A 27,942-nucleotide genomic window follows, 5' to 3' on the forward strand; every position below is an offset into this window, starting at 1 on the left:
TTGATGACGTCACGTCCGGGTTGGGAGGGGGGCGGAAATGGGCGAAATTCAGGGGAAATCGGTGAAAACGAGGGGAAAAAAGCCAAGTTTGGGCGGAAACGGGCGGAAAGCGGCGGAAAATGGGCGGAAAAGGGTGAAATTTGGGCAGAAAGAGGCGGGAAATGGGGTGAAAAGAAGAAAAATGGGGAGAAAAGGGCGAAATTTGGGGTGAAAACGGCGAAAATTGGTGAAACTTGATGGAAAGTGACGGAAATTGCCGAAGTTTGGCGGAAATTGCCGAACGGGCACCCGAGGGGCGGGGGGAGCCGAAGCCACCGGAAGTCCCCGAAGCCTCCCGGAAGTACCCGAAGGGGTTCCGGAAGTTCCCGAAGCCTTCCGGAAATTGCCGAAGGTTTCCGGAAGTGACCCGAGCGCGGGGCGGGGAGAGCCGAAGCCGACCGGAAGTGGGCGTGGCAAAGCCGAGCGGGCTCCGGAAACACCCGAAGGGCGCCGGAAGTCGCCGAAGCCTTCCGGAAGTTGCCGAAGCCGCTCCGGAAACACCCGAACGGCGCCGGAAACGCCCGAAGCGGGTCCGGAAAGAGCCGAAGGCGGCGGCGGGGAGGAGGAGGGCTGCGCAAGATGGCGGACGGGGAGGAGGTGACGCTGGACGGGCGGCCGCTGCATCTGCTGCGCGTGGCCGACCTGAAGGCGGCCCTGGAGCAGCGGGGGCTGGCCAAGAGCGGGCAGAAAAGCGCCCTGGTGAAGAGGCTGCGGGGGGTGAGCGGGGACGGGGGGGGAAAGGGGGGACAGGGGGGGAAAAGGGGGGAAGGGGGAAGGGAAGATGGCGGAGGGGGGGGAGAGGGGGGTTTAGGAGGGGGTTTTGAGGGGGTTTTGGGGGGTTCTGAGGAGATTTTGGGGAGTTTCTGACAGGATTTAGGGGGTTCTGAGGGGATTTAGGGGGTCCGGAAGGGGTTTGGGGTCTTTCTGAGGAGTTTTGAGGAGATTTGGGGTGTTTACGAGGTGTTTATGAGGTGTTTTTGGGGAGTCCTGAGGAGATTTAGTGGCTTTTGAGGGGATTTAGGGGGTCCGGAGGAGTTTTGAGGGGGTTTGGGGTGTTTACGAGGTGTTTTTGAGGTGTTTTTGGGGGGTCCTGAGGAGATTTTGGGGAGTTTCTGACAGGATTTCGGGGGTCCTGAGGAGATTTAGGGGGTCCGGAGGAGGTTTCAGGTGTTTTAGGGGGTTCTGAGGAGATTTAGGTACAATTCTGAGGAGATTTAGTGACTTTTGAGGGGCTTTGGGGTCTCCGGAGGGGGTTTGGGGTCTTTCTGAGGAGTTTTGAGGAGATTTGGGGTGTTTGTGAGGTGTTTATGAGGTGTTTTTGGGGGGTCCTGAGGAGATTTAGTGACTTTTGAGGGGATTTAGGGGGTCCGGAGGAGTTTTGAGGGGGTTTGGGGTGTTTACGAGATGTTTACGAGGTGTTTTTGGGGGGTCCTGAGGAGATTTTGGGGAGTTTCTGACAGGATTTAGGGGGTTCTGAGGGGATTTAGGGGGTTCGGAGGGGGTTTAAGGGGATTTGGGGTGTTTTTGAGGTGTTTATGAGGTGTTTTTGGGGATTTCTGAGGAGATTTAGGGGGTTCTGAGGGGCTTCAGGGGGTCCGGAGGGGGTTTGGGGTCTTTCTGAGGAGTTTTGAGGAGATTTGGGGTGTTTGTGAGGTGTTTATGAGGGGTTTTTGGGGGGTCCTGAGGAGATTTAGTGACTTTTGAGGGGATTTAGGGGGTCCGGAGGAGTTTTGAGGAGATTTGGGGTGTTTACGAGGTGTTTTTGGGGACTTCTGAGGAGATTTCGGGGGTCCGGAGGGGGTTTGGGGAGTTTTGAGAGGACTTGAGGTCTTTACGAGGTGTTTTTGAGGTGTTTTTGGGGGGTCCTGAGGAGATTTTGGGGGTCCAGAGGAGGTTTGGGGGGATTTGAGGTGTTTGTGAGGTGTTTTTAGGGGGTTCTGAGGAGATTTAGTGACTTTTGAGGGGCTTTGGGGGCTCCGGAGGGGGTTTGGGGTCTTTCTGAGGACTTTTGAGGAGATTTGGGGTGTTTACGAGGTGTTTTTGGAGTGTTTTGGGGGGTCCTGAGGAGATTTAGGGGGTCCGGAGTAGGTTTGAGGGGATTTGGGGTGTTTCTGAGGTGTTTTGGGGGACTTCTGAGGAGATTTTGGGGGTCCAGAGGAGGTTTGGGGGGATTTGAGGGGCTTTAGGGGGTCCGGAAGGGGTTTGGGGTCTTTCTGAGGAGTTTTGAGGAGATTTGGGGTGTTTACGAGGTGTTTTTGGGGGGTCCTGAGGAGATTTTGGGGAGTTTCTGACAGGATTTAGGGGGTCCTGAGGGGGTTTGGGGTCTTTTTGAGGGCTTTGAGGAGTTTTGAGGTGGTTTGGGGTCTTTACGAGGTGTTTATGAGGTGTTTTTGGGGGGTCCTGAGGAGATTTAGGGGGTCCGGAGGGGGTTTGGGGAGTTTTGAGAGGAGTTGAGGTCTTTACGAGGTGTTTTTGAGGTGTTTTTGGGGGGTTCTGACAGGATTAAGAGGATCCTGAGGGGGTTAGGGGTCTTTCTGAGGAGTTTTGAGGAGTTTCGAGGGGATTTGGGGTGTTTTTGAGGTGTTTATGAGGTGTTTTTGGGGAGTTTCTGACAGGATTTAGGGGGTTCTGAGGGGATTTAGGGGATCCGGAAGGGGTTTGGGGTCTTTCTGAGGAGTTTTGAGGAGATTTGGGGTGTTTATGAGGTGTTTTTGGAGTGTTTTGGGGGGCTTCTGAGGAGATTTAGTGACTTTTAAGGGGCTTCAGGGGGTCCGGAGAGGGTTTGGGGTCTTTTTGAGGGGTTTTAAGGAGTTTCGAGGAGATTTGGGGTGTTTATGAGGTGTTTGTGAGGTGTTTTGGGGGCTTCTGAGGAGGTTTTGGGGAGTTTCTGACAGGATTTAGGGGGTCCTGAAGGGGTTTGAGGAGTTTTGAGGAGATTTGGGATCTTTATGAGGTGTTTTTGAGGTGTTTTTAGGGTGTTCTGAGGAGATTTTGGGGGTCCGGACGAGGTTTGAGGGGATTTGGGGTGTTTTTTGAGGTATTTTTTGGGGCTGCTGAGGAGATTTTGGGGGTCCAGAGGAGGTTTGGGGGGATTTGAGGTGTTTGTGAGGTGTTTTGGGGGAGTCCTGAGGAGATTTTGGGGGTCCCGAGGGGGTTTGGGGTGTTTACGAGGGATTTTGAGGAGTTTTGAGGGGGTTTGGGGTGGTTTTGAGGTGTTTATGAGGTGTTTTTAGGGAGTTTGAGGAGATTTAGGGGGTCCGGAGGAGGTTTGAGGGGTTTTAAGGGGGATCCTGAGGAGATTTTGGGGGTCCCAAGGGGGTTTGGGTACAATTCTGAGGAGATTTAGTGACTTTTGAGAGACTTTGGGGGGTCCGGAGGAGTTTTGATAGGATTTGGGGTGGTTTTGGGGTGTTTATGAGTTTTTTTTGAGGTGTTTTTAGGGGGTCCTGAGGAGATTTAGGGGGTCCGGAGGGGTTTTGAGGAGTTTCAAGGGGATTTGGGGTGTTTATGAGGGGTTTTTGGAGGGTTCTGAGGAGATTTCAGGGGTCCGGAGGGGGTTTGAGGGGGTTTGGGGGGTTTATGAGGCGTTTTTGGGGGGTCCTGAGGAGATTTAGGAGGACCGAAGGGGGTTTGGGGAGTTTTGAGGGGTTTTGAGGACTTTTGAGGGGATTTGGGATCTTTATGAGGTGTTTTTGAGGTGTTTTTAGGGGGTCCTGAGGAGATTTTGGGTGTCCAGAGGGAGTTTGAGGAGTTTTGAGGGGATTTGGGGTGTTTCTGAGGTGTTTTTGCGGGCTCCTGAGGAGATTTTGGGGGTCCCGAGGGGGTTTAGAGTCTTTCCGAGGGGATTTGGGGTGTTTTGGGGGGGTCCTGAGGGGGTTTAGGTACAATTCTGAGGAGATTTAGTGGCTTTTGAGGGGCTTTGGGGGTCCGGAGGGAGTTTGGGGTCTTTCTGAGGGGTTTTAAAGAGTTTTGAGGAGATTTGGGGTGTTTATGAGGTGTTTTGGGGTCTTCTGAGGAGATTTTGGGAGTCTTGAGAAGTTTTCTGGTGTTTTTAAGATAGTTTGGGGGGCTTTTGGGGAGATTTTGGGACTTTTGAGAGGGGCTGGAGGTGTTTCTGAGGGGGTCCGGGGTCTTTCCGAGGCAGTTTTGGGAACATTTTGAGGAGATTTGGATCATTTCTGAGAGAATTTGGCGGCTCCTGAGGAGACTGAGGAGGTTTGGGGGATTTTTTGAGGAGATTTTGAGGAGATTTAAGGAGTTTGGGGAAGATTTTAGGGGGTTGGCGGAGATTTTGGGGGTTTGGGGTCTTTCTGAGGGGTTTTGAGAGGATTTGGGGTGTTTCTGAGGTGTTTTTGGGGCAATTCTGAGGAGATTTCAGGGGTTTTGAGGAGATTTTGGGGGTCCTGAGGAGACTCGGGGTCTTTTTGAGGCTGTTTTGGGGGTCCTGAGGGGATTTTGGGGTTTTCAGGGAGATTTGGGGGCTTCTGAGGGAGTTTAGGGTCTTAAGAGTTAATTGGGATTTTTTTGAGTGGATTTGGGGTATTTCTGAGAGGATTTGGGATACTTTTGAGGAGATTTTAGGGTCAGGTCTTTATAGAATATATTTATTGCAAGTTTTAGGGTGTTTTGGGGGTGTTTTGGGGGGTTTTGAGGGGATTTGGGGACACCAGGGATTAGGGGGACCTACAGAAAAATCCTGAAGTGAGGTTTGGGGCGATTTGAAGGAGATTTGGGGTTTTGTGAAGAGATTTTGTGAAAAAAACTATAGAAAATGCCAATAGAGGCGATTTTGGGGGTTTTGTGAGGTGATTTGGGGGTTTCGTGAGGCGATTTTGGGGGAAAACCCATTAAAACCCATCCTGCAGTGATTTTGGGGGGGATCGTGAGGAGATTTTGTGTCTTTTTGAGGAAAATTTGGCATTTTCTGAGGAGATTTCAGTGCGGGGACCCCCAGAGACCCCTCATCATTATTTTTTGGGGATATTTTGAGGCGATTTGGGCTTTTTTAAGGAGATTTTGAGGTGAAGACACCACAGAAACCGTGTTTTTGTGAACTCGGTGGGATTTTGAGGCAATTTGGGAGAATTTTGGGGTTTCATGAGGAGAACTTGGGGTAAAAAATGGCGATAAACCTTAACGGTAAGTTTTGGGAGGGAAATTTGATGAATTTTGGGTGAATTTTGAGGGTTTTTGGGGTTTTGTTTGAGGGGATGTTGTGGAGATTGAAGACAAATGGGTTTTGGGGTGGTTTTGAGGGATTTTTGGCAATTTTCTGAGGTAAATTAAGGTTATTTGTGGCCATAAAGGACGGAGGAAACGGGGAGGGTGGTTTTGATGGTGGAGCTGCCCCAAAATCCCCCTTTTTTCCCCCAAAACCCAGGCGCTGATGCTGGAGAACCTCCAGAAGCACTCCACGCCGCACGCCACCTTCCAGCCCAACTCCCAGGTAAAAAACCCCCAAAACCACCCCAAAAAACACCGGAAACCACCCCAAAACGTCCCCAACCCCTCGCCGAAGCGTGGTTTGACCAAAATCGCGTGTTTTTGCCCCAGATCGGGGAGGAGATGAGCCAGAACAGCTTCATCAAGCAGTACCTGGAGAAGCAGCAGGAGCTCCTGCAGCAGCGCCTGGAGCGCGAGGCGCGCGAGGCCGCCGAGCTCGAAGGTGATTTTGGGGACAAATCCGGCGATTTTGGGGCTTTGGGCACCAAAATGGGGACAGGGAGGGGTTGGGGGGGGGGTTGGGGAGGGGATTTGGGGGAGTTTTGGGGGGGGGTTGGGGGGGATTTTGGGGGCGTTTTGGGGGAAATAGGTGGAATTTGGGGGAGTTTTGAGGGGTTTTGTGAGGAATTAGGGGGGATTTGGGGGTGTTTTACGGGTTTTTAGGGGGGTTGGGGGCATTTTTGTGGAAATTAAAGGGATTTGGGGTCATTTTGGGGGGATTTTGGGGAAATTGGGGGGGATTTGGGTCATTTAGAGGGGTTTTGGGGGAAATTAAGGGGAATTTAGGGTCATTTGGAGGGGTTTTGGGGGGAATTCAGGAGAATTTGGGGCCATTTGGAGGGAATTTGAGGGAAATTAAAGAGAATTTGGGTCATTTAGTGGGGATTTGGGGGAAATTAGGGGGAATTCAGGTCATTTAGAGGGGATTTGGGGGAAATTAGGGAGACTTTGGGTCATTTAGAGGGAATTTGGGTGAAATTAAGGGCAATTTGGGTCATTTAGAGGGGATTGGGGGGAAATTAGGGGGAATTGGGGTCATTTAGAGAGGATTTGGGGGAAAATAAAGGGGATTTGGGGTAAATTAAAGGGGATTTAGGGTTGTTGTGAGGGGATTTGGGCAAAATTCAGGAGAATTTGGGTCATTTAGAGGGGATTTGGGGGAAACTAAGGAGAATCCGGTAGCATTTCGCTGCCATTTGGGGTATTTGTGTCCATTTTTCCCCCACTTCCCCTCCTTGGGAGTTCCCCAACCCCCCTAAACCCCAAAATCCCCCCAAAGCCCCCCAAAAATGCCCCAAACCCCCCATTAACCCCTTCCTCCCCGCAGCCTCGGGCCGCAGCTGCGAGGACTCCGACGAGGAGCCGGGCCGGCGGCCGGAGCGGCGCAGCGAGAGGGTGCGCCAGGTAAAAAAACCAAAAACACCAATTTTGGGGCGAAAAACGGCGATTTTGGGTTAAAAAAAAGCAAAAACACCCCTTTTGGGGCAAAAAACAGCGGTTTTGGGTTAAAAAAAAGCAAAAAAAACCCCTTTTGGGGCAAAAAACGGCAATTTTGGGTAAAAAACAAAAACAAAAACAAAACAAAAACACCAATTTTGGGGCGAAAAACAGCAATTTTGGGTAAAAATCCCCCCAAAACACCCCTTTTGGGGCGAAAAACAGCAATTTTGGGTAAAAATCCCCCCAAAACACCCCTTTTGGGGCGAAAAACAGCAATTTTGGGTAAAAATCCCCCCAAAACACCCCTTTTGGGGCGAAAAACAGCAATTTTGGGTAAAAATCCCCCCAAAACACCCCTTTTGGGGCGAAAAACAGCAATTTTGGGTAAAAAAAAAAACAAAAACATCCCTTTTGGGACGAAAAAAGGCAATTTTGGGTAAAAAAAAACCAACCCTGGGGACCAGTTTTGGGGTAAAAAAGAGCAATTTTGGATAAAAAAAAAAAAGACCCTGGGGACCACTTTTGGGGCAAAAAACAACAATTTTGGGTAAACCCCCCCCCCCAGGGACCACTTTTGGGGTGAAAAAATAGTAATTTTGGGTAAAAAAAAAACCAAAAACACCCCTTTTGGGGCAAAAAACAGCGATTTTGGGTAAAAAGAAAACAAAAAACACCCCTTTTGGGGCGAAAAGCAGCAATTTTGGGTAAAAAACACCCCCCGGGGACCATTTTTGGGGCAAAAAACGGCGATTTTGGGTAAAAAAAAAACGCAAAAACCCCCTTTTTGGGGCAAAAAACGTCGATTTCGGGTCTCCTAAAATTCATTATTTTTGGGTCCAGGGCCGGAAAGCCCCCGAGGGGCCCCCCCGGGGCCGCCGCCGCCCCCCCCAGGAGGAGGAAGAGGAGGAGGAGGAGGAGGAGGAGGAGGAAGAGGAGGAGGAGGAGCCTGAGGCCACGCCCCCTGCCCAGGCCACGCCCCCTCTGCAAGCCCCGCCCCCTCCTGAAGCCCCGCCCCCCTCCGAAGCCCCGCCCCCTGCCGAGCCCACCAATGGGGGGGCTGAACCCCAGCCCGAGGCCCCGCCCCCTGCTGAAACCCCGCCCCCTATGGAAGCCCCGCCCACCTCCGAAGCCACGCCCCCTATTGGAGCCCCGCCCACCACGGAGGCCACGCCCCCAGCCGAAGCCACGCCCCCTCCGGAGGCCCCGCCCCCCATGGAGACCACGCCCCCTCCTGAAGCCCCGCCCACCACTGAAGCCCCGCCCACCGCCGCCGAGGCCACGCCCCCTCCCGCTGAGGCCCCGCCCCCCGCCGAGGCCACGCCCCCTTCGGAGGGGGCGGGGCCAGCCCAGGCCACGCCCCCTCCCGCCGAGGCCACGCCCCCGTCGCCACCCTCCTCGGGAGCCTCCTCCCCCGGCAATGGGACGGTGAGGGGGGGACTGGGGGCACTGGGAGGGACTGGGAGGGGGTGGGGGGGTCTGAGAGGGACTGGGAATGGACTGGGAAGGGACTGGGAGGGGAAATGGGGCAACTGGGAGGGACTGGGAAGGGCTTGGGGGGGACTGGGAGCACTGGGAGGGGACTGGGGGGGACTGGGGGGAACTGGGAGAGGTTGGGGGGGGAAAGGGGGGCACTGGGAGGGGGTGGGAGGGGAAATGGGGGCACTGGGAGGGACTGGGGGGGGAAATGGGGCAACTGGGGGGGTGTTGGGGGGCACTGGGATATACTGGGAGGGGATTGGGGGAGGAAATGGGGGAACTGGGAGGGACTGGGGGTTACTGGGAGAGTTTGGGGGTGGAACTGGGGGGAGTGGGGGGGTGTTGGGGGGTACTGGGATATACTGGGAGGGACTGGGGGGGACTGGGGGGAGTGGGAGGGGAAGTGGGGGGACTGGGAGGGGCTGGGAGGGGGTTGGGGGGCACTGGGGGGGGACTGGGAGAGGATTGGGGGGCAGTGGGGGGGGGAAATGGGGGGACTGGGAGGGACTGGGGGGAGTGGGAGGGGAACTGGGGGGGAACTGGGGGTCACTGGGATATACTGGGGAGCGCTGGGATATACTGGGAGGGTACTGGGAGGGGTTTGGGGGATACTGGGAGGGAACTGGGGGGGACTGGGATGGGTTTGGGGGTACTGGGAGGCACTGGGGCTGTTCCTGGTCCTTACTGGGCGCTTACTGGGAGCACTGGTCCTTACTGGTGCCCCCCTGACCCCGCCCCTCCCCCGCAGGGCCCCCAGCAGGAGCCGGAGACACGGTGAGAGGGGGGGGGGGCACTTATGGGGCAGCTGGGGGGCAGTTATGGGGCAGCTATGGGGCGCTATGGGGCTGGGGGGTGTCTATGGGGCCCTATAGGGCTCTATGGGGTGGTTATGGGGCGCTGTGGGGTGGCTGTGGGGTGAAAGGGGGGGGCTATGGGGTGCTATGGGGCAGCTATGGGGCACTGTGGGGTCTCTATGGGGTGGTTATGGGGCCTTATGGGGTTCCTATGGGGCACTTATGGGGCTGGGGGGTCTCTATGGGGCGCTATGGGGCAGTTATGGGGCTCTATGGGTCCCTGTGGGGTCTCTATGGGGTTTCTATGGGGCACAATGGGGCACTATGGGTCCCTATGGGGTGGTCATGGGGTCTCTATGGGGCGCTGTGGGGCAGCTATGGGGTCTCTATGGGTCCCTATAGGGCGCTATGGGGCACAGTGGGGCGCTGTGGGTCCCTATAGGTCCCTATGGGGCGGTTATGGGTCTCTATGGGGCACTTATGGGGCTGGGGGGGTCCCTATGGGGCGCTATGGGGCACTTATGGGGTGCTATGGGGCAGGTTATGGGGCGCTATGGGTCCCTATAGGGTGCTATGGGGCACAATGGGGCGCTATGGGGCATTATAGGTCTCCTATGGGGTGGTCATGGGGTGTCTATGGGGCGCTGTGGGGCAGCTATGGGGCTCTATGGGGTCTCTATGGGTTCCTATGGGGCACTTATGGGGCACTATGGGGCGCTGTGGGTCCCTATGGGTCTCTATGGGGTGGTCATGGGGCACTGGGGGGTCGCTATGGGGCCCTATAGGGCTCTATAGGGCACTTATGGGGCTCTATGGGGCACGATGGGGTGTCTATGGGGCACAGTGGGGTGGTTATGGGGCCCTATAGGTCGCTATGGGGCACTGGGGGGTCTCTATGGGGTCTCTATGGGTCCCTATGGGGCACTTATGGGGCTGGGGGATCCTTATGGGGCGCTATGGGGCACTGTGGGTCCCTATGGGGTCCCTATGGGGCGCTATGGGGTGGCTATGGGGCGCTATGGGTCCCTATAGGGCTCTATGGGTCCCTATGGGGTCTCTATGGGGCTCTATAGGGCGTTATGGGGCACTTATGGGGCGCTGTGGGTCCCTATAGGTCCCTATGGGTCCCTGTGGGGCGCTGTGGGGCCGGGGTCTCTCCGGGTCCCCTCCCCCCTCCCCCTCCCCCTCCCCCCCCCGGCTCCGCGTTGGCCCCGCCCCCCCCGCGCGGGGGCTGCTGGGTAAGCGGCAAGATGGCCGCCCCGGCACGGAGCCCGGCCCCACAATAGAGGGGTGAGGGGGGGGGGGGAAATCTATGGGGCGGGATCTATGGGGCGGGATCTATGGGGCTGGGGGTGTGGGGCGGGATCTATGGGGCTGGGAGCTCTATGGGGTGGGAGCTGTGGGGCTGGGGTGGGGGGCAGAGGGAATCTATGGGGCTGGGAGGGGGATGTGGGGCGGATCTATGGGGCTGGGGGATGTGGGGCGGGGATCTATGGGGCAGGATCTATGGGGCTGGGGGGAGGATCTATGGGGCTGGAGGGGGAGCTGTGGGGCTGGGGGGTGGTTGTGGGGCAGGGTGTGGGGCTGGGAGGGAGCTATGGGGCACAGGGGGATGTATGGGGCTGGGGGGACTTCTATGGGGCTGGGGGAGGATCTATGGGGCCAGGACAGAATCCATGGGGCTGGGGGAGCTGCTCTGGGGCTGGGGGGTGGATCTGTGGGGCTGGACTCGGATCTATGGGGCTGGAGGGGCTCCTATGGGGCTGGGGGAAGGATCTGTGGGGCCAGGAGGAGGATCTATGGGGCTGGAGGGACGATCTGTGGGGCTGGGGAGGTTTCTGTGGGGCTGGGAGAGAATCTGTGGGGCCGGGAGAGGAATCTATGGGGCCAGGGGGTGGATCTATGGGGCTGGAGGGGCTCCTATGGGGCCAGGAGTTCAATCTATGGGGCTGGGAGAGGAATCCGTGGGGCTGGGAGAGAATCTGTGGGGCTGGGGGGTGGATCTATGGGGCAGGGGAATCAGTCTGTGGGGCTGGGGGCACTTCTATGGGGCCAGGGGATGAATCTATGGGGCTGGGGAGGTTTCTATGGGGCTGGGGAGGTTTCTATGGGGCTGGGGAGGTTTCTATGGGGCTGGGGGGTGGATCTATGGGGCAGGGAGAACAATCTATGGGGCAGGGGTTGGATCTATGGGGCTGGGGCCAATCTATGGGGCTGGAGGGGCTCCCATGGGGCCAACCCATGTGCCTGGAGCCCGATCTATGGGGCAGAGCCCCCCCAGCCCCCCCTTCCTATGGGGCCAGCCCCACAGCTCCCCTCCCCCCCTCGCTATGGGGCAGCCCCACTGATTCCCCCCCCCCCCCCCCCCCCAGCTCGGAGCCGCCGCTGCCGATGGATTTGGGGCCCCCCCCTCCCCCCCCCGGGGCCGCCCCCCCCCCCGAGCGCCCCCCGGACCCCGAGGTAACGACCCCCAAGTGTGGGGCAGGGGGGGAGGGGCTGGGGGGAGGGGGGGGGGAGGGGGAGGGAGCGCTTGGGGGGCAGCCCCACATGTGGGGGGGGTGGGGGGACACTTGGGGGGCAGCCCCAGAGGTGTTTCGGGGCCCTATAGGGACTTGGGGGGCTGCCCCATAGCGTTGGGAGTGCCCCATAGCTACTTGGGGGGCAGCCCCATAGCGACTTGGGAGCCCTATAGGTACTTTAGGTACTTGGGGGGCTGCCCCATAGATTTTAGGGTGTCCCACAGATACTTGGGGGGCTGCCCCATAGATATTTGGGGGCCCTGTAGCTACTTGGGGGGCAGCCCCATAGATCTGTGAGCGTCTCTGCTCCCTATAGGGACTTGGGGGGCTGCCCCATAGCGTTGGCACCCCACAGATACTTGGGGGGCTGCCCCATAGATCCATGACCGTCTCCGGGCCCCATAACTACTTGGGGGGCAGCCCCATAGCTACTTAGGGACCCCAGAGATACTTGGGGGGCTGCCCCATAGATTCTAGGGTGCCCTATAACTACTTAGGGGGCAGCCCCATAGCGAGTTTGGTGCCCCATAGCTACTTGGGGGGCTGCCCCATAGCTCCGTGAGCATCTCCGGGCCCCATAGCGACTTGGGGGGCAGCCCCATAGACACTTGGGGGGCACCCCATAGATACTTAGGCACCCTATAGCTACTTGGGGGGCAGCCCCATAGATGTTTGCCCCATAACTACTTGGGGGGCAGCCCCACAGCCCCTTGAGCACCTCCGGGCCCCCCCCCCCGCATTTACTTGGGGGGCAGCCCCATAGCGACTCGGGGGGGCCCCCCCCACTTGGGGGGCACCCCGGAACTACTTAGGGGGCAGCCCCACACTTGTGGGGCACCCCCCACTTATGGGGCGCCCCGCCCCACACCGCCTCCCCCTCCCCGCCCCCTTTTTCTTCCACCCCCCCACCCCCTCTGCCTCACTTAGGGGGTGCCCCACACCCCCCCCACACCCCACACCCTGTGCCCCATAGATGTGGGGCGGGCCCCCCCCCGCCCCACCGCCTGCCCCACACTTGTGGGGCAGCCCCACGGATCTCCGGGACCCCCCAACGTCTCTCTTTTGGGCACCCAGCGCTGGCTGACGGAGCCCCCCCCCGCCGCCGCCGCCCCGCGCCCCACACTTGGGGGGCGCCCCACGGCCGGAGCTGCGCGACCCCCAAGTGCCTCCTCCCGCCGCCGCCCCCGGGACCTCGACGCCCCACGGCGCCCCACAGCGCCCCACAAGTGCCCCCCCAAAGGACTCGGCCCGCACCAAAGGGCGCCGGGCCTCCCGAAGCCGCTTATGGGGCGCCCCATAGATCCGCGCGACCCACAAGTGCTACTTAGGGGGCGCCCCATAGATCATTGGGACCCCCAGCTGCTACTTAGGGGGCGCCCCACAGAACTCAGAGCCCCATAGCGCCGCTTATGGGGCACGCCGCGGACTCCAGGACCCACAAGTTCTACTTATGGGGCACCCCATAGATCCTCGGGACCCCCAACCGCTACTTATGGGGCGCCCCACGGACTCCAGGACCCACAAGTGCCACTTATGGGGAGCTCAAGACCCACAACTGCTACTTATGGGGCACCCCATAGATCTGCTGGCCCCATAGCGTCACTTATGGGGCACCCCACAGATGCTCGAGACTCACAAGTGCTACTTATGGGGCACCCCACGGACTCCAGAACCCACAACTGCTACTTATGGGGTGCCCCATAGATCCGTGGGCCCCATAGCGCCACTTATGGGGCGCCCCACGGATCCTCAGGACTGAAAATCGCTACTTATGGGGCGCCCCACAGATAATCGGGACCCACAAGTGCAACTTATGGGGCACCCCACAGAACTCCGAGCCCCACAGCACCACTTATGGGGCACGCCGCAGACTCCAGGACCCCCAAGTGCCACTTATGGGGCACCCCACGGATCTCAAGACCCACAACTGCTACTTAGGGGGCGCCCCACAGATCCTTGGGACCCCCAACCGCTACTTATGGGGCACGCAACGGACTCCAGGCCCCATAGCGCCACTTATGGGGCGCCCCACAGATCCTCAGGACTGAAAACCGCTACTTATGGGGCACCCCATAGATTCTCGGGACCCCCAGGTGCTACTTATTGGGCGCCCCACAACTGCTCAGGACCGCAAACTGCTACTTATGGGGCGCCCCATAGACTCAAGACCCACAAGTGCTACTTAGGGAGCGCCCCACGGATCTCCAGGCCCCATAGCGCCACTTATGGGGCACCCCACGGATGCTCGGGACTGAAAACTGCCACTTATGGGGCACCCCAGAGATTTTCTGGACCCACAAGTTCTACTTATGGGGCGCCCCACAGATCATCGGGACCCCCAACTGCTACTTATGGGGCACCCCACGAACTCCAGGACCCCCAAGTGCTACTTATGGGGCGCCCCACGGATCTCAAGACCCACAAGTGCTACTTAGGGGGCACCCCATAGATTCTCGGGCCCCCCAGCTGCTACTTATGGGGCACCCCACAGATCCTCAAGACTGGTGATCGCTACTTATGGGGCAAAACCTCACTTATGGGGCACGCCGTGGACTCCAGGACCCCCAAACCGTTACTTATGGGGCACCCCACAGATCTCCAGCCCCCCAACTGCTACTTATGGGGCACCCCACAGCTGCTCAGGACCCCAAAACCTCACTTATGGGGCACCCCACGGACTCTGGGACCCACAAGCGCTACTTATGGGGCACCCCACAGATCTTCGGGACCCCAAAACCTCACTTATGGGGCACGCCGTGGACTCCAGGACCCCCAAGTGCCACTTATGGGGCGCCCCACAGATCCTCAGCACCCCCAGCTGCTACTTATGGGGCGCCCCACGGATCTCAGGACCCACAAGTGCTACTTATGGGGCACCCCACAGATCCTCGGGACCCCAAAACCTCACTTATGGGGCACGCCACGGACTCCAGGACCCCCCAAACCTTACTTAGGGGGCACCCCACAGATCTCCAGCCCCCCAACCGCCACTTATGGGGCACGCCACGGACTCCAGGACCCCCAAATCCTACTTGTGGGGCACCCCATAGATCCTCGGGACCCCCGGCTGCTACTTAGGGGGCACCCCACAGATCTCCAGCCCCCCAACCGCCACTTAGGGGGCACCCCACGGACTCCGGGACCCCAAAAGCTCACTTATGGGGCACCCCACGGACTCGAGGACCCCCCAATGTCACTTATGGGGCACCCCACGGAACCTCAGGACCCCCAAGTGCCACTTGTGGGGCACCCCACGGATGCTCAGGACCCCCCCAAATCCCACTTGTGGGGCACCCCACGGACCTCCCGGCTCGCTGGCGCCACTTGGGGGGCGCCCCATAGATCCTCAGGACCCCCAAGTACCACTTATGGGGCGCCCCATAGATCCCAGGATTCCCCCTATTCCACTTATGGGGCGCCCCACAGATCCTAGGACCCCCAAGTGCCACTTATGGGGCGCCCCATGGATCCCAGGACCCCCCTGTTCTACTTATGGGGCGCCCCATAGATCCTCTGGGCCCCATAGCGTTACTTATGGGGCGCCCCACGGATTTTGGAGCCCCTTAGCCTTACTTATGGGGCACCCCATAGATCCTCTGAGCCCCATAGCCTCACTTATGGGGCGCCACGTAGCTCCCAGGACCCCCAAGTGCCACTTATGGGGCGCCCCATAGATTTCAGAGCCCCATAGCCTCACTTATGGGGCGCCCCACAGATCCTAGGACCCCCAAGTACCACTTATGGGGCACCCCATAGATCTTTTGGGCCCCGTAGCCTCACTTATGGGGCACCCCATAGATCTTTTGGGCCCCATAGCCTTACTTATGGGGCGCCCCACACATTCCGGAGCCCCATAACTCTACTTAGGGGGCACCCCATAGATTCTCTGAGCCCCGTAGCCTCACTTATGGGGCGCCCCATAGATCTCACAGCCCCATAGACGCCACTTATGGGGCGCCCCATAGCTTCCACCCCCCCCAATTCCCACTTATGGGGCGCCCCACACCCCCTCCCCCCACCCCGCCCCACACTTATGGGGCGCCCCACACCCCGTGGCCCCGCCCCCTCCCCCCCCCCTTCCTGATACCACCCCATGGGGGGGAGGGGAGGGGAGGGGAGGGGGCGGGGCCAAGCTGCTGAAGGGGGCGTGGCCTAACCCCAAGCCACGCCCCCTGGTGGTGACTCCGCCCCCTTCCGGACCCCCCCCCCACCCCCCCCAGGCCCAGCCCAAGGCCTTCAAGAGGAAGATCGCCCTGCTGGGTGAGAGGGGGCGGGGCCTAGGGGAGGGGGCGGGGCTTAGGGGAGGGGGCGGGGCCTCGGGGGAGGGCGTGGCCAGGGAGGGGGCGGGGCTAAAAGGGGCTGGGAGGGGGTAAAAGGGGAGGGGAGGGGGCGGGGCTTAAGGAAAGGGGGTGGGGCTTAAGGGGAGGGGGCGTGGCCTAAAGGAGGGGGTGGGGCTTAAGGGAGGGGGCGGGGTTTGGGGGGTGGGCGGGGCTTGGTATGCAAATTAGGTGATATAAAAGGAAATGGGAAGGGTTTTGGGGGCGGGGCTTAAAGGGAAGGGGTGGGGCTTAAGGGAGGGGGCGTGGCCTAAAGGAGGGGGCGTGGCTTAATGCATAGGGGTGGGGTTTGGGGGTGGGCGTGGCTTGATATGCAAATTAGATGACGTCATCGCAGTGCCGGGTGACTATAGGGGAGGGGAGGGGGCGGGGCTTGTTCTAACCCAGGGGGCGTGGCCACAGCCCTGACCCCGCCCCCCCGCTGTGTCCCCACCAATGGCAGCCAAGGGGGCGGGGCCGGAGGCGGCGGAGGCGGGGCCAGCGGCGGGGGCGGGGCGGAAGCGGCGCTGGGGGGCGAGCACGGCCGGGGGGGCGCGGAGACCCTGCATCAGCATCAGCACCGAGTCACTCAAGGTCAGCCAAAATCCGCCTTTTTTGACCCAAAATGCACACGGCGCAAACCCGGGGGGGGCAAAGGCAAAAAATTGGGGACAAAAAGGGTCCGAATCTGCCCCAAAATGGCCCAAAATAGCTCCAAATTGACCCAAAAGAGGCCAAATCCTATAAATTGGTGTCAAATTGGACCCAAAATGGCCCGAAATAGACCCAAAATGCACCCAAATCATCCCAAGGAGGTCAAATACCAAAAATTGGACCCAAATTGGACCTAAATTGGTCATAAATTGGCCCAAAATGGACCCAAAACGGACCCAAAGACGCAAAATCCTATAAATTGGTCTCGAATTGGACCCAAATTGGCCCGAAATAGACCCAAATTGGACCCAAGTGATCACAAAGAATTCAAGTTTCAAAAATTGGACCCAAATTTGACCCAAATCTGCCCCAAAATGGCCCAAAATGGACCCAAAATGGACCCAAAGACAGCAAATCCTATAAATGGGTCCCATGTTGGACCCAAATCGGCCCAAAATCGACCCAAATTGGATCCAAATGACCCTAAAGAGAGCAAATACCAAAAATTTGACCCAAATGGGACCCAAATGTGCCCCAAATTGGCCTAAATATGGCCAAAATTGGCCCCAAAGACACAAAATTCTATAAATTGGTCTCGAATTGGACCCAAATTGGCCCGAAATAGACCCAAAATTCACCCAGTTGATCCCAAAGAGGTCAAGTACAAAAAATTGGACCCGAATTGGACCCAAATCTGCCCCAAAATAACCCAAAATGGACCCAAAATAGACCCAAAAGACACCAAATCCTATAAATTGGTGTCAAATCGGACCCAAATTGGCCCGAAATAGACCCAAAATGCACCCAAATGATCCCAAAGAGATAAAATACCAAAAATTGGACACAAAAAGGGCTCAAATCTGCCCCAAAATGACCCAAATTGGCCCTAAATTGGCCCCAAAGACACCAAATCCTAGAAATTGGTCTTGAATTGGACCCAAAATGGCCCGAAATAGACCCAAAATTGACCCAAATCATCCCAAAGAGGTCAAGTACAAAAAATTGGACCCGAATTGGACCCAAATCTGCCCCAAATTGACCCAAATTCACCCTAAATTGGCCCGAAAGAGAGCAAATCCTATAAATTGGTCTCAAATTGGACCCAAATTGGCCCAAAATAGACCCAAAATGCACCCAAATGATCCCAAAGAGATAAAATACCAAAAATTGGACACAAACTGGGTCTGATTCTGCCCTAAATCGGCCCAAAATGGCTCTAAATTGACCCAAAAGAGGCCAAATCCTATAAATTGGTGTCAAATCGGACCCAAATTGGCCCGAAATAGACCCAAAATGCACCCAAATGATCCCAAAGAGGTCAAGTACAAAAAATTGGACCCGAATTGGATCCAAATCTGCCCCAAAATGGCCCAAAAGGGACCCAAAATGGACCCAAAAGACACCAAATCCTATAAATTGGTGTCAAATTGGACCCAAATTGGCCCTAAATAGACCCAAAATGCACCCAAATCATCCCAAAGAGATAAAATACCAAAAATTGGACACAAAAAGGGCTCAAATCTGCCCCAAAATGACCCAAAAGGGACACAAAGTGGACCCAAAGAGGCAAAATCCTAGAAATTGAGCCCATGTTGGACCCAAATTGGCCCGAAATAGACCCAAATTGGAGACAAATGTTCCCAAAAAAGATAAATTTCAAAAATTGGATCCAAAACAGATCCAAATCTGCCACAAAATGACCCAAATCCTAAATCTCTGACCCAAATCCCCCCAAATCGCCCCAAAACGACCCCAAATCCCCCCCAAAATCCCCAAATCCTCCAAATTCACCCCAAATCCCCTCAAATTCCCCCCAAACCCCCAAATCCTCCAAATTGCCCCCAAATGACCCCAAATCCTACAAATTCACCCTAAATCCCTTGAATTCCCCCAAAACGACCCCAAAAGCCCCAAATCCTCCAAATAGACCCAAAACCCATCTAAATTGCCCCAAAACAATCCCAACCCCCCCAAAATCTCCAAATCCTATAAATTCACCCCAAATTCTCCAAATTGACCCCAAATCCCCCCAAATTGCCCCAAAATGGTCCTAAATCCACCCCAAAGGCCCCAAATCCTTAAAATTTACCCCAAATTTCCCGAAATTCCCCCAAAATGACCCCAAAAGCCCCAAATCCTCCAAATTCACCCCAAATCCCCCAAACCCCCCCCCAAACCCCCCCAAATCCCCCCCTCACCCCCTCCCCTCCCCCTCGGGCCTCTCCTCCTATTTCCAATTTTCCCAAATCCGCATTTTTCACCCCAAACAGGGCCTGATCCCGGCGCGCCCCCCCCTCCCCCAGGAGGCGGTGGTGGAGCTCCTCCAAATTCACCCCAAATCCCCCAAATTCCCCCAAAATGACCCCAAATCCCTCAAATTCACCCCCTTAGGCTCCTTGTCATATTTCCAATTTGCCCAAAATCGCCGTTTTTCACCCCAAACTCCCCAAATCCCCCCATACCCCCCCAAACCCCCCAAACCCCCCCCAAAACCCCCCCAAATCCCCCCCCCACCCCTTCCCCTCCCCCTTGGGCTCCCCGCCCTATTTCCAATTTTCCCAAAATCACCGTTTTTCACCCCAAATCCCCCAAATCCCCCAAAACCCCCCAAAAACCCCCAACCCCCCCCCAAATCCCCCCAAAACCCGCCCCAAATCCCCTCCTCGCCCCCTTAGGCTCCTAGTCGTATTTCGGATTTTCCCAAAATCGCCGTTTTTCACCCCAAACTCCCCAAACCCCCCCAAACCCCCCCAAAATCCCCCTAAAACCCCCCAAACCCCCCCCAAATCCCCCCCTCCCCCCCTCCCCGCCCCCTTGGGCTCCCCGCCCTATTTCCAATTTTCCCAAAATCGCCGTTTTTCACCCCAAACTCCCCAAACCCCCCTAAAATCCCCCTAAAACCCCCCAAACCCCCCCCAAATCCCCCCCTGAGCCCCTCCCCACCCCTTAGGCTCCTTGTCGTATTTCGGATTTTCCCAAAATCTGCGTTTTTCACCCCAAACTCCCAAATCCCCCCAAACCCCCCTAAAATCCCCCTAAAACCCCCCAAAACCCCCCAACCCCCCCCCCTCACCCCTTCCCCTCCCCCTTAGGCCCTTGTCGTATTTCCAATTTTCCCAAAATCTGCGTTTTTCACCCCAAACTCCCCACATCCCCCAAAACCCCCCAAACCCCCCCCAAACCCCCCCCAAATCCCCCCAAAACTGCCCCAAATCCCCTCCTCGCCCCCTTAGGCTCCCAGTCATATTTCCAATTTGCCCAAAATCGTCGTTTTTCCCCCCAAAAGGGCCTGATCCCGGCGCGCCCCCCCCCCCAGGAGGCGGTGGTGGAGCTGCACCCCCCGGGGGACATTTCGGAGGAGGACGAAGGGGGCGGGGCCTCGGCCGTGACGTCACCGGGGGCGGAGCCTCAAGCCCCGCCCCCCCTGAAGATCTGCCGCACCGTCACCCAGGTGAAAAAGCCCCAAAATCGCCGGATTTTACCCCAAAATCCACCCCCCCCCCCCTTTAACCCTGCCCCTCCCCCCCCCCCCAGGTGGTGCCGGAGAACGGGCGGGGGGGGGAGGGGGAGGAGGGAGGGGGCGGGGCCAACCCCGAGCCCCGCCCCCCGGCCCCGCCCCCCGCCGCCCTTGGCCACGCCCCCCTCGGCGCTGGCTCCGCCCCTCCCGGCCCCGGCCACGCCCCCCCCGCCGCTGGGGGCCCCTCCCTGCAGGGAGAGGAGCAGCAGAAGGGTAACTGGGGGGGACTGGGATATACTGGGAGGGACTGGGATATACTGGGATATACTGGGAGGGACTGGGAGGGGGTTGGGGGGGAACTGAGGGGGACTGGGAGGGACTGGGAGGGGGTTGGGGGGGGTACTGGGATATACTGGGAGGGACTGGGAGGGGACTGGGGCGGACTGGGAGGGACTGGGAGGGACTGGGATATACTGGGAGGGGGTTGGGGGGGACTGGGAGGGGCTGGGGGGGACTGGGAGGGGCTGGGGGGGGTTGGGGGGGTACTGGGAGGGACTGGGAGGGGACTGGGAGGGACTGGGGGATACTGGGATATACTGGGAGGGACTGGGCAGGGATTGGAGGGATACTGGGAGGGACTGGGAGGGACTGGGGGGGGATTGGGGGGGTACTGGGATATACTGGGAGGGGACTGGGGGATGCTGGGAGGGGATTGGGGGGTACTGGGATATACTGGGAGGGACTGGGACTTACTGGGAGGGGGTTGGGGATACTGGGAGGGTGCTGGGGTTATACTGGCTCATACTGCTTTATACTGGGATGGACTGGGAGGGGTTCTGGGGGTGCTGGGAAAGGATTTGGGGGTACTGGGAGGGTGCCGGGGTTATACTGGTCTATACTGGGAAGGGTTCTGGGGGTCCTGGGGGACAATCTGGGGGTCCTGGGAGGGCATTTGGGGACTACTGGGAGCTACTGGGACTTATTGGGAGGGGGTTTGGGGATACTGGGAGCGTGCTGGGGTTATACTGGTGCATACTGGTCTATACTGGTTTATACTGGGATCAACTGTGAGGGGATATGGGGGTCCTGGGGGAGAATTTGGGGGTGCTGGGAAGAGATTTGGGGCTACTGGGAGGGGTTTGGGGATACTGGGAGGGTGCCGGGGTTATACTGGTTCATACTGGTTTATACTGGTTTATACTGGAAGGGATATGGGGGTCCTGGGGGAGGATTTGAGGGTCCTGGGAGGGCATTTGGGGGTCCTGGAGCTACTGGGAGGGGTTTGGGGATACTGGGAGGGTGCTGGGGTTATACTGGTCCATACTGGTTTATACTGGTCCATACTGGTTTATACTGGTTTATACTGGGAATGGATCTGGGGGTCCTGGGGGAGAATTTGGGGGTCCTGGGAGGGCATTTGGGGATACTGGGAGGGTGCTGGGGTTATACTGGTCCATATTGGTCCATACTGGTTTATACTGGTTTATACTGGTTTATACTGGGAATGGATCTGGGGGTCCTGGGAGGGGATTTGGGGGTCCTGGGAATGGAATTGGGGTCACTGGGAGCTACTGGGCCTTACTGGTGGGGGCTTTTTGGGCTGTGTGCGGGGCCGTGGCCCCTCCCAGTCCCCTCCCAGTCCCATACTGGTTTATACTGGTCCTTACTGGTTTATACTGGTCCCGCAGGCCGGCGCTCGGTGTCGCAGCAGCGGCGGGGGGCGGGGGTGACGGTGACGATCGACGACCCCGTGCGCCCCGCCCCCGGCCCCTCCCCCCCCGCGCCCGCCCCACCCCCATCCTGCACCTCTGCAACCTGGTGAGGGGCGGGGCTTAAAGGGGAGGGGGCGGGGCTTAAAGGGGGCGGGGCTTGAGGGGGGAGGGGCTAAAGGGGAGGGGGAGTGGCCTAAGGGGCTTGGGGTCAGGTAAGGGTTAAGGGGAGGGGCGTGGCCTAAGGGAGGTGGGCGGGGCTTAAAGGAGGGGGCGTGGCCTAAAGGGGCGGGGTTAGAGGGGGAGGGGGCGGGGCTTAAAGAAGGGGGAGGGGCCTAAAGGGAGGGGGGTGGGGCTAAAGGGGGTAAAGGGGGGGCTGGAAACGGATTAAATTTGGGGGAATTTGGGGGTTTTGGGGTTTTTGGGTCTGGGGAGTGCAAAAATGGGGAGTTTTGGGTGCTGGGACCCATAAAATGGGGGTTTGGGGGTTTTGGGGGTTTTTAGACTCCGAAAATGGGGATTTTGGGGTCTTTGGAGTCCAAAAATGAGGGATTTTGGGGTTTTTGGATCCCAAAATGGGGATTTTGGGGTCTGCAACCCCCCAAATGGGGTCTGGGGGGTCTTGAAACCCCTAAAATTGGGGCTTTTGGGGGGTTTTTGGTGTCTCGGGACTCCAAAAATGGAGATTTTTGAGTCTTGGGAGCCCAAAAATGTGGGATTTGGTTTTCTTTTTGTGTTTTTAGACTCCAAAAATGTGGATTTTGGGGGCTTGGAGCCCCTAAAATGAGGGATTTGGGGTTTTTTTGGATCCCAAAATGGGGATTTTGGGGTCTTGAAGGCCCTAAAGTGGGGAGTTTTGGGTCTGGAACTCCTAAAATTGGGGCTTTTGGGGGGCTTTTGGTGTCCTGTGACTCCAAAAATGGGGATTTTTGAGTCTTGGGAGTCTAAAAATGAGGAATTTGGGGGTTTTTGGATCCAAAAATGGGGATTTTGGGTCTGGAACCCCTAAAATGGGGGCTTTTGGGGTCTGGGGACTCCAAAAATGGGGATTTTGGGGTCCAAAACGGAGGGATTTGGGTTTTTTTGTGGGTTTTTAGACTCTGAAAAATGGGATTTTTGGGTCTTTAAGCCCCTAAAATGGGGATTTTTGGGTCTTGAAACCCTTAAATTGGGGTTTTGGGGTCTTGAAACCCCTAAAATTGGGGCTTTTGGGGGATTTAGGGTCTTGGGACTCCAAAAATGAGGGATTTGGGTTTTTTTGGATCCAAAAATGGGGGTTTTGGGGTCTTGAAGCTCCTAAAATTGGGGCTTTTGGGGGTTTTTTCGTGTCTGGGGACTCCAAAAATGGGGACTTTTGAGTCTTGGGAGTCCAAAAATGAGGAATTTGGGTTTTTCTGTGGGTTTTTAGTCTCTGAAAAATTGGATTTTTGGGTTTTGAGGCCCCTAAAATGGGGATTTTTGGGTCTGGACCCCCTAAAACGGGGCGTGGGGGTGCGGGAACCTCCCCTGATGATGTCTGGGGGGTTTGGGGGTGATTTTTGGGTGTAAAACCCCCCAAAATGGTGCCTTTTCCCCCCCCCAGGTGCGGCCGTTCACGCTGGGGCAGCTGAAGGAGCTGCTGGGCCGTACTGGGACCCTGCGGGAGGACGGCTTCTGGATCGACAGGATCAAATCCCACTGCTACGTCACGGTCAGCCCAAATTTGGGGTTTTTGGGGTCCTTATGGGGTCACTGGGGTCATGTGGGGTCATATTGGGGTCCTATGGGGTCATATCGGGTCATTTGGGGTCATTTTGGGGGCTTCTGGATCGACAGGATCAAATCCCACTGCTACGTCACGGTCAGCCCAAATTTGGGGTTTTGGGGTCCTTATGGGGTCACTGGGGTCATGTGGGGTCATATTGGGGTCCTATGGGGTCATATCGGGTCATTTGGGGTCATTTTGGGGGCTTCTGGATCGACAGGATCAAATCCCACTGCTACGTCACGGTCAGCCCAAATTTGGGGTTTTTGGGGTCCTTATGGGGTCACTGGGGTCATGTGGGGTCATATTGGGGTCCTATGGGGTCATATCGGGTCATTTGGGGTCATTTTGGGGGCTTCTGGATTGACAGGATCAAATCCCATTGTTATGTCTTAGTCAGCCCAAATTTGGGGTCCTTATGGGGTTATTGGGGTCCCTATGGGGTCATAGGGGTCATCTGGGGTCATATCAGGTCATTATGGGGTCATACGGGGTCATTCTGGGGTCATTATGGGGCCATTTGGGGTCATTTTGGGGGCTTCTGGATCGACAGGATCAAATCCCACTGCTACGTCACGGTCAGCCCAAATTTGGGGTTTTTGGGGTCCTTATGGGGTCACTGGGGTCATGTGGGGTCATATTGGGGTCCTATGGGGTCATATGGGGTCATTTTGGGGCCATTTGGGGTCATTTTGGGGGCTTCTGGATCGACAGGATCAAATCCCATTGTTATGTCACTGTAAGGCCAAATTTGGGGTTTTTGGGGTCCTTATGGGGTCACTGGGGTCATGTGGGGTCATGTGGGGTCATGTGGGGTCATTTGGGGTCATTCTGGGCAGGTCACTGGGGTCCTTATGGGGTCTATGGGCTGTTTATGGTGTTTTTGGGGTGCAGGTGCTGTTTTGGGGTGTTTTGGGGGTTCTGACACTGTTTCTGGGGTGTTTTTGGGGTGCTGATGCTGTTTTTGGGGCATTTTGGGGGTATTTATGTTGTTTCTGGGGTATTTTTGGTGTTTCTGGGGTGTTTTTGTGGTGTTTATGCTGTTTTTGGGGTGTTTGTGGGGTTTTGATGCTGTTTTGGGGGTGTTTTCGGGTATTGATGTTGTTTTTGGGGTGTTTTTGGGGTGTTTTTGGGGTGTTTTTGGGGTGTTTTGGGGTGTTTTGTGGTTCTGATGCTGTTTTTGGAGTGTTTCCGGCTGTTTTTGGGGGTATTGATGCTGTTTTTGGGGTGTTTTTGGGTGTTTTGGGGGTGTTTTGGGGGTATTGATGTTGTTTTTGGGGTGTTTTTGGGGTTCTGACTGTTTTGGGGTGTTTTGGGTATTGATGTTGTTTTTTGGGGTGTTATGGGGTATTTTGGGGGTTCTGACTCTGTTTCGGGGTGGTTTTGGGGTGTTTTGGGGTGTTATGGGGTATTTTGGGGGTATTGATGTTGTTTTCAGGCTATTTTTGGGGTTCTGACTCTGTTTCTGGGCTGTTTTTGGGGTATTGATGTTGTTTTCGGGGTGTTTTTGGGGTATTTTGGGGTACTGATGTTGTTTTTGGGGTGTATTTGGGTTATTTTGGGGGTTCTGACTCTGTTTCTGGGCTGTTTTTGGGGTGTTTTTGGGGTATTTATGGTGTTTCTGGGTTATTTTGGGGTTCTGACCCTGTTTTGGGGTGTTTTTGGGCTGTTTTGGGGTATTGATGTTGTTTTTAGGGTTATTTTGGGATGTTTTGGGGTACTGATGTTGTTTTGGGGGTGTATTTGGGTTATTTTGGGGGTTCTGACCCTGTTTTTGGGCTGTTTTGGGGGTGTCCCCGCAGTACTCGTCGGTGGAGGAGGCGCTGGCCACGCGCAACGCCCTGCACGGGGTGAAGTGGCCCCAGTCCAACCCCAAGCTGCTGCGGCCGACTTCGCCGAGCAGGACGAGGTGGGGGGCTGGGGGGGCTGGGGGGGGGGTCATGGGGTGGTATGGGGGGATTTTGGGGGGTTATGGGGGGATTTGGGGGGATTTGGGGTGGGTATGGGGGGGTTATGGGGGGATTTGGGGGGGTTATGGGGGGATTTGGGGGGTTATGGGGGGGTTATGGGGGGTATGGGGTCGGGGGGCTATGGGGTGGGCTTGTGGGGTGGGTGTGGGGTCTCTATGGGAGGGGATATGGGGGGATTTGGGGGGATTTGGGGGATTTTGGGGGGATTTGGGGTGGTTGTGGGGCTCTATGGGGCGCTGTGGGGCTTTTTGGGGTCCCTCTGGGGTCCCCATGGGCCGCGTCCCCCCCTAACCCCCCCCTTTCCCCTCCCCCCCCCAGCTGGATTTCCACCGGGGCCTCCCCTCGGACACCTCGTGGGCGGGGCCAGGGGCCGGAAGCTCCGCCCCCTCCCCCCACCCCCACCCCCCCTCCTCCTCCTCCCACCTGGGGGCGGGGCCTGGGGGCGGGGGGGCGGGGCTTGTCCCGGGGGGGGCGGGGCTGAGGGCGGAGCGGGAGCGGGCCCAGGCCCGGCGGGAGCGGGCGCGGGGGGAGCGGGAGTGGGACCGGGACAAGGCCCCGCCCCCCAGGTCCCCAAGCCCCGCCCCCGAGGCCTCAGGCCACGCCCACCACCACGGAGGCTCCGCCCACTCCGGAGGAGGGGGAGGGGCTGCAGGAGGGGGAGGGGCCAGGCCACGCCCACAGCGAGGAGGGGGCGGGGACAGGGACAGGGAAAGGCCCCGCCCACGGGAGGGGAGGGGCGAGAAGAGAGGTGAGGGGGAGGGGCTAAGGGGAGGGGGAGGGCTAAAAGGGGAGGGGGCGGGGCTTAAGGGGAGGGGGAGGGGCTTAAGGGGGAGGGGCTTAAAGTGGGAGGGGCTAAATGGGGGGGGAGGGGCTTAAGGGGGCTTGGGGTGGGGCTTAGGGGAAAGGGGAGGGGCTTAAAGGGAGGGGGTGGGGCTGAATGGGGGCTTGGGGGCGGGGCTTATGGGAGGGGGAGGGGCTTAAGGGGAAGGGGTGGGGCTAAGGGGGGAGGGGGTGGGGCTTAAAGGGAAGGGGGAGGGGTCTAAAGGGAAGGGGAGGGGCTTAAAGGGGTGGGAAAGGGGAGGGGAGGGGCTAAAGGGCAAAGGGGCGGGGCTAAATGAATGGGGGAGGGGCTAAGGGGGAAGGGGGCGGGGTTTAAGAGGAGGGGGCGGGGCTTGGAAGGGTGGAACTGGGTTATAAAGGGAAAGGGGCGGGGCTAAAGGGGAAGGGGCGGGGCTAAGGGGGAAGGGGCGGGGTTAATGGAAGGGGGCGGGGTTTAGGGGATGGGGGCGGGGCTCGGGCCCCAGGGGGCGTGTCCTGACGCGGCCCCGCCCCCAGAGAAGCCCCCCGAGGAGCCCCCGGCCAAGCTCCTGGACGACCTCTTCCGCAAGACCAAGGCGGCGCCGTGCATCTACTGGCTGCCCCTCACCGACAGCCAGGTGGGCGGGGCCCCAAAAAGTGGGCGGGGCCCCCAAAAAGTGGGCGGGGTCACGGGGGGGGGCGGGGGTCACGGGGTGGGCGGGGCCTCCCAAAATTTGGGGGGGGGGGGGGAGGTGAGGATAAGGGGGGTGCTGGGGCTTTAAGGGAGGGGGCGTGGCTTAAAGGGAGGTGGGCGTGGTCTAAGGGAGGGGGCGTGGCTTAAAGGGGGCGTGGTCAAAGGAGGCGTGGCCACGGGGTGGGCGGGGCTTCTCCCATCGTGCTTCTATATAAGGGGGTGGGCGGGGTTTGGAGGGGGTGGGCGGGGCTTAGAGGGAGTGGGCGTGGCCTAGGGGTTGCGGGCGTGGCCTAGGGTGGGTGGGCGTGGCTTCAAGGGGGCGTGGCTACAAAGTGGGCGTGGCCTCCTTGTGCCCCTAACCCTGTACCTAAGGGGGTGGGCGGGGTTTTAGGGGGTGGGCGTGGCCTAAGGTGGGTGGGCGTGGCCTAAGGTTTGTGGGCGTGGCTTGGGGTGGGCGTGGCTTCAAGGGGGCGTGGCTACGAGGTGGGCGTGGCCTCCTTATACCCCATGTGCCACCCTAACCCTATATTGAAGGGGGGTGGGGTGGGATTTAGGGGGGTGGGCGGGGTTTTTTGGGGGTGGGCGTGGCCTGAGGTGGGCGTGGCTTCTCGGGGGCGTGTCTAACGCTCGGCCACGCCCCCTTTTTTGGGGCAGTTCATCCAAAAACAGGCGGAGCGAGCGGCCCGGGCCCGGGAACGGGAGCGGCGCCGCAAGGAGCAGGAGGAGGAGGAGCAAAGGCTGAGAGGGGGCGGGGCCAGCTCCAAAAGGGGCGGGGCCAGCTCCAGGGACCGCCCCCCGCCCCCTCCCCCGCCCCCTCCCCCCCCTCCCCTCCCTCCTCCTCGCAAGGCTCCGCCCCCTCCTCCTCCTCCTCCTCCTCGGCCCCGCCCCCCCCCGCCCCCTCCCGCCGGGACCCCCCCCCAAAACGCCGCAGCCGCAGCCGCAGCACCCCCCTGAGGGACCGGGGGGGGCGGCGCTGAAATGGCCCAAAATCGGGCTTTTTCCACCCAAAATAGCGCCCCTCGCCTCGCGCCCCGCCCCCTCTCGGCCCCCCCCCCCAGCCCAAGCCTCTCCCCCCCCCCTGCCCCAAAATAAGGTTGAGAATAAAAAAA

The 27,942-nt window shown here is 58.3% G+C and overlaps 1 protein-coding gene across 1 annotated transcript; it reads left to right on the forward strand.

The window, feature by feature from the left end:
• The first annotated feature begins 118 nt into the window (after nt 1-118).
• Nucleotides 119-27,905, forward strand: ACIN1 (apoptotic chromatin condensation inducer 1). Its single transcript, XM_072029706.1, is given in 17 exon segments — nt 119-756; nt 5,420-5,485; nt 5,593-5,704; nt 6,590-6,666; nt 7,543-8,127; nt 8,927-8,952; nt 11,345-11,432; nt 12,566-12,891; nt 13,958-14,013; nt 21,607-21,672; nt 21,675-21,736; nt 23,210-23,317; nt 25,174-25,249; nt 25,252-25,280; nt 25,660-26,089; nt 26,677-26,777; nt 27,488-27,905. Coding segments are annotated over 17 exon segments (2,646 nt in total). The 5' UTR covers nt 119-618; the 3' UTR covers nt 27,788-27,905.
• Nucleotides 27,906-27,942: the final 37 nt, after the last annotated feature.

Source organism: Anas platyrhynchos, chromosome 31 (assembly GCF_047663525.1).
Source record: "Anas platyrhynchos isolate ZD024472 breed Pekin duck chromosome 31, IASCAAS_PekinDuck_T2T, whole genome shotgun sequence".
Classification (NCBI taxonomy): Eukaryota; Metazoa; Chordata; class Aves; order Anseriformes; family Anatidae; genus Anas; species Anas platyrhynchos.